Raw genomic sequence first — 5,401 nt, 5'->3', positions numbered from 1 at the left:
AAAAAAAAGAATAAGTCACAAATTACTTTCTTCAAACAAAAACTACTCTTGTTAAATAATGATTCAATGACTCTCTAATTTAGAGTATGAGAGCATCATGATTTTCATATCCTTTTTGTTTTGTTGTTGTTCAATAGGTCATTTTTCATTTGTGCATCCCTTTCTTCAGCAGTCTTTGCAGAGCATCTTTCACTTCTTTGTTCCTTAGGGTGTAGATGAGAGGGTTCAATAATGGTGTGACCAAAGTGTAGAAGAAAGTGAAGACCTTGCCATAATTCGAAGCAAAGTGGTTCTTAGGGTCTGTGTAAACTATGGCCACTGTCCCATAAAACATGAAGACCACAGTAAGGTGGGAAGAACAGGTGGCAATGGCTTTTTTCCTTCCCTCCTCTGAATGGAGTTTCCCCAAGGCTCGAGCTATGTAGCCATAAGAAGTCAAGATTAATCCAACTGGCACAATGGTGAAAAGGTAAGCAGAGATGGTAATTTGCCACTCAATGGCAGAGGTTTCTCCACATGCCAGGTGTATGAAGGCAGGAACTTCACAAAGAAAATCATCCAGGTGGTGGTGAGTGCAGAATGGAAGCTGGAATGTGATGGGAGATTGGGTTACAGATTCCATCAGTCCACACAGCCAGGCTATTATCACCAGTGTCCAACAGAACCGATGATGCATGATGATGGTATAGCACAGGGGCTGGCAAATAGCAACATAACTGTCAAAGGCCATCACCACCAACATGACACCTTCTGTAGCACCAAGACAGAGGAACACAGAGAGTTGAATTACACAGCCTGTGTAAGTGATGCTCTTGTCTGGCCCCCATAAGTTGGACAATATCTGAGGAACTGCAGCTGTAGTGATGAAGAGATCCAAGAAAGAAAGAGTGCTAAGAAAGAAGTACATGGGAGTGTAGAGACGAGGGTCCACACAAGAGAGCAAGATAATGGTTGAGTTGGAGAGGATGATCATGGTGTACAAGATGATCACTATCCAGAAAAGAACCATTTCTAGATGGGGCCATTCAGTGAAGCCAAGAAGGATGAAGCCAACTTGGAAACTGTTGTTTGTCATTGCTATTACTTTTGATATTGGGGTTTGGACATAATTGTCAGTAGGATTTTTGAATGAATTTCACAGAAAGTCTATATAATGCAACCATTATTAGTTTCCCAGGTTGTCTTGGGACGTGGAACGTTTGGATGTTTTTCCTTGTATCAAAGCGGTGGTATACAATGTCTCCTCAACACATTTGTGGCTTTTATACCAAAGTGGTGTTAATAAGACTCTGATGAGGAAAATAAAAACAAGGTAAATGTAGCTAAAATTAAATCTCCTTACAATTTAGAGCCCACAGATAAATACCTGAGGAATGCAGATTGCAACACTCTTGAAAGAACTCATGCTGCCTTTATGTTGATGTTTCATTAGAGACTAAAAGCAAACTCATCTCAACAATAGCCAGACCTCCAATATCCTTTAAACTTCAGCATACAGAAATCCTTAGAAATTTACATTATTTCTACCCCCAGTCCTTCCACAAACTTAAACATATGTAATTATTCACTCCTTACAATGGCAAGTGGAACTCTTTCTGCCCAAGGTTCCTGTCATGTTTTGCAGCATACAATATCTCAAGAATTCTTTTTTGACCATTGCACTCGATGGGCCGACATCAATATTACCCGGGGGATTTCTCTTTGGAATGTAATCACAGTATTCCCAATGAATACACTTAAGCAATTAACATAGATCATAGGCTGGTGATGGGTATTAAGGAAGGCATGTATTGCATGGTACACTGGGNGTATTGCATGGTGCACTGGGTGTTATACGCAAGTAATGAATCATGGAACTTTACATCAAAAACTAGGGATGTACTGTATGGTGACTAACATAATATACCAAAAAATATTATTATTATTTTTTATTAATTTTATTTTATTATATTATGTTAATCACCATACAGTACATCCCCTGATTCTGATGTAAAGTTTGATGCTTCATTAGTTGCGTATAACACCCAGTGCACCATGCAATATGTGCCCTCCTTACTACCCATCACCAGTCTATCCCATTCCCCCACCCCCTCCCCTCTGAAGTCCTCAGTTTGCCTCTCACAGTCCATAGTCTCTCATGTTTCATTCCCCCTTCTGATTACCCCCCTTTTCTTTATCCCTTTCTTCCCCTACCGATCCTCCTAGTTCTTATGTTCCATAGATGAGAGAAATCATATGATAATTGTCTTTCTCTGCTTGACTTATTTCACTTAGCATTATCTCCTCCAGTGCCGTCCATGTTGCAGCAAATGTTGAGAATTCGTTCTTTCTGATAGCTGAGTAATATTCCATTGTATATATGGACCACAGCTTCTTAATCCAGTCATCTGTTGAAGGGCATCTCGGCTCCTTCCATGATTTGGCTATTGTGGACAATGCAGCTATGAACATTGGGGTGCATATGGCCCTTCTCTTTACTACGTCTGTATCTTTGGGGTAAACACCCAGTAGTGCAATGGCTGGGTCATAGGGTAGTTCAATTTTTAACTTTTTAAGGGACCTCCACACTGTTTTCCAGAGTGGCTGTACCAACTTGCATTCCCACCAACAATGTAGGAGGGATCCCCTTTCTCCACATCCTCTCCAACAATTGTTGTTTCTTGCCTTGTCTATCTTTGCCATTCTAACTGGCGTAAGGTGGTATCTCAGTGTGGTTTTGATTTGAATTTCCCTGATGGCTAATGATTTTGAACATTTTTTCATGTGTCTGTTAGCCATTTGTATGTCTTCATTGGAAAAGTGTCTGTTCATATCTTCTGCCCATTTTATGATTTGTTTATTTGTTTCTCGTGTATTGAGTTTGAGAAGTTCTTTGTAGATCTTGGATACCAGTCCTTTATCTGTGGTGTCCTTTGCAAATATATTCTCCCATTCCGTGGGCTGTCTCTTAGTTTTTTTGACTGTTTCCTTGGCTGTGCAGAAGCTCTTTATCCTGATAAAGTCCCATAAGTTCATTTTATCTTTTATTTCTCTTGCCTTTGGAGATGTGTCGTGAAAAAGGTTGCTCTGGCCGATGTCATAGAAGTTGTTGCCTATGTTCTCCTCTAGAATTTTGATGGATTCCTGTCTCACATTGAGGTCTTTCATCCATTTGGAGTTTATTTTTGTGTATGGTGTGAGAGAGTGGTCAAGTTTCATTCTTTTGCATGTAGCTGTCCAATTTTCCCAGCACCATTTATTGAAGAGACTGTCTTTTTTCCACCGGATGTTTTTTCCTGCTTTATCAAAGATTAGTTGCCCAAAGAGCCGAGGGTCCATTTCTGGGTTCTCTATTCTGTTCCATTGGTCGATGTGTCTGTTTTTGTGCCAGTACCATGCTGTCTTTGTGATCACAGGTTTGTAGCACAGCTCGAAATCCGGCATTGTGATTTCGAACAAAAAATATTATTAAATAAAAAAAAGAAAACATGCCAGTTTTTAAATGAAAAAAAAGTTTGTTTAAGCTTAAGTAAATTCACTTAAATTACTTTAAGTAAACAAGTTTAAAAATTGTAAGTATAGGATATAAATAAGTCAATGTGACAAATTTGCTAAATACAATTATTTTACAATCTGCTTCATGGGCAGGAGAGAAAGACAATGCATTGTCAGCAGCTAAAAAATACAAACTTGGAAAATAAGACTTAGGGAAATTTTTCTGGAATATTGATTTTATGTGTTTGAGAAACTGAAGAATAATTCAGATGAAATCAGAATGTAAGATAAGATGAAAAAGATGGTGTTTGATTAAAGAAACTGTTTGTATGCTTTAAAAATTTAAATTTGAAGGTAAGCAGACAATGCAAACATTGAAACACTGGGAGTTGATATCTCTTTTTCCTTTTTTTATTTTTTGAGATAGATTCTATTAAAGAGCATCTTTGGGGGTATTACTGATTTCCTGTCATGTGCCACACACCGAATAATAATGAGAGAACATACTGTGAACAAAGTGATGAAATCCTTGCTTTTATCAAACTTACAGTTCAATGAATGTGAGACAGGAAATAAAGAAATGAGCAAATTATCAGGTTTCCACTATCTGATAATAACCGCGATAAGCAAGGGGGGAAATCAGGGTATTGTAACTGAGGATACCAATGGAAGATTCAAGAGCCAAAGGAAGATCATTTCTGTCTATAGGAATATGGAGAACAAATAGCCTGGTACTGAAGAATTGTGTTGGCTCCAAGAACTCCAGCATGCATGGGGAAAGGCTAGACCCCTGAACTGCAAGTGGTTAGGTATGGCAGTTAAACTCAACTTCTGTGTTCTAAGTTCCCATGATCATACCCTGAACTGATGTCATTTGTTTTTCACTGCAAAGCACACTGAATTAAACACAAAATATCTCTTTTGTTCCATCAGACTGCATCACCTCTTTAGTTTTCCACAATTTGATCAATTTATCTTCACCTAAGATGCAATACTGCATTAAACAGTGACATTGGGACACAAATGTTCATGTAGTTCAATTGCTTTTGAAATGATCATGGGTTTGGGTTTTCCTTATGCAAAGAAAATAAATAAATTCAGATTTATGTTATTATGTGTTGTTTTCTGATAAACTTACATTGACTTATGTTTGTAAAAAATGCCTTGTTCACTCTTTGAATGAATGTTATAAACAGTATAATACCATTAAGAGATTTATGAAACAGAAGAGAAACTAAGGCAACTCTCATCCTCCCATCAATATAATATTTACTACACAAATTTTGTTTCTTATTTGCAATACATATTGTTTAGTCACATTGATATAGTGTATAAAAGCTGTTATGGTAAACAGTCACACTGAATATATATCTCTAAATAGTGTAATTATGAACATATAAACATGTACCTAAAAAGAAAATGACTCTTTTTAATACAACACTGTAATATTTTGCTTAGTAATAGAAATTATACACAATTTTTCTAAACACTCCACTTCTTAATTCTTTTTGCTTTTCAATATGAGGAATTTTAAGAAATTTAGTGTTCCAGTGTGATAAATGAAATACTGGGCAGTAAAATTTCTATGACAATGCAAATCAGAGACATAATAACTCTTGTGTGTGTGTGTTGTGACACACAAATTATACAATAAACACAGCACAGAGTTTTTACTGGTAAAAAGCACATAGATATGATATGTATAGTTTAAATATATGTTTTTCCATCAAGTTCCATAAAAATTAGCATAGGCTCCCTTCACATCCAGAGAAATGTTATGCATTCTGAATTTATGAGACTTTGACCTCTTATTTCTTTATTTTTTTAAATTCGCCTAGCCGGGCAACTTCTTTTTATTTTATTTATTTTATTTTATTTTATTTTATTTTATTTTATTTTATTTTATTTTATTTTATTTTATTTTATT

At 36.4% G+C, this 5,401-nt stretch overlaps 1 protein-coding gene across 1 annotated transcript; it reads right to left on the bottom strand.

Moving 5' to 3' along the window:
- Positions 1-145: 145 nt before the first annotated feature.
- Positions 146-1,075, bottom strand: LOC100470149 (olfactory receptor 2H1). Its single transcript, XM_034655709.1, has one exon. It carries the CDS (start codon positions 1,073-1,075, stop codon positions 146-148), a length of 930 nt encoding a protein of 309 aa, XP_034511600.1.
- Between the last annotated feature and the right edge of the window lie 4,326 nt (positions 1,076-5,401).

This window comes from Ailuropoda melanoleuca, chromosome 3 (assembly GCF_002007445.2).
Source record: "Ailuropoda melanoleuca isolate Jingjing chromosome 3, ASM200744v2, whole genome shotgun sequence".
NCBI lineage: Eukaryota > Metazoa > Chordata > Mammalia > Carnivora > Ursidae > Ailuropoda > Ailuropoda melanoleuca.
Note: the sequence above shows the minus strand (reverse complement) of the source record. Positions and strands in the feature narration are given on the sequence as shown.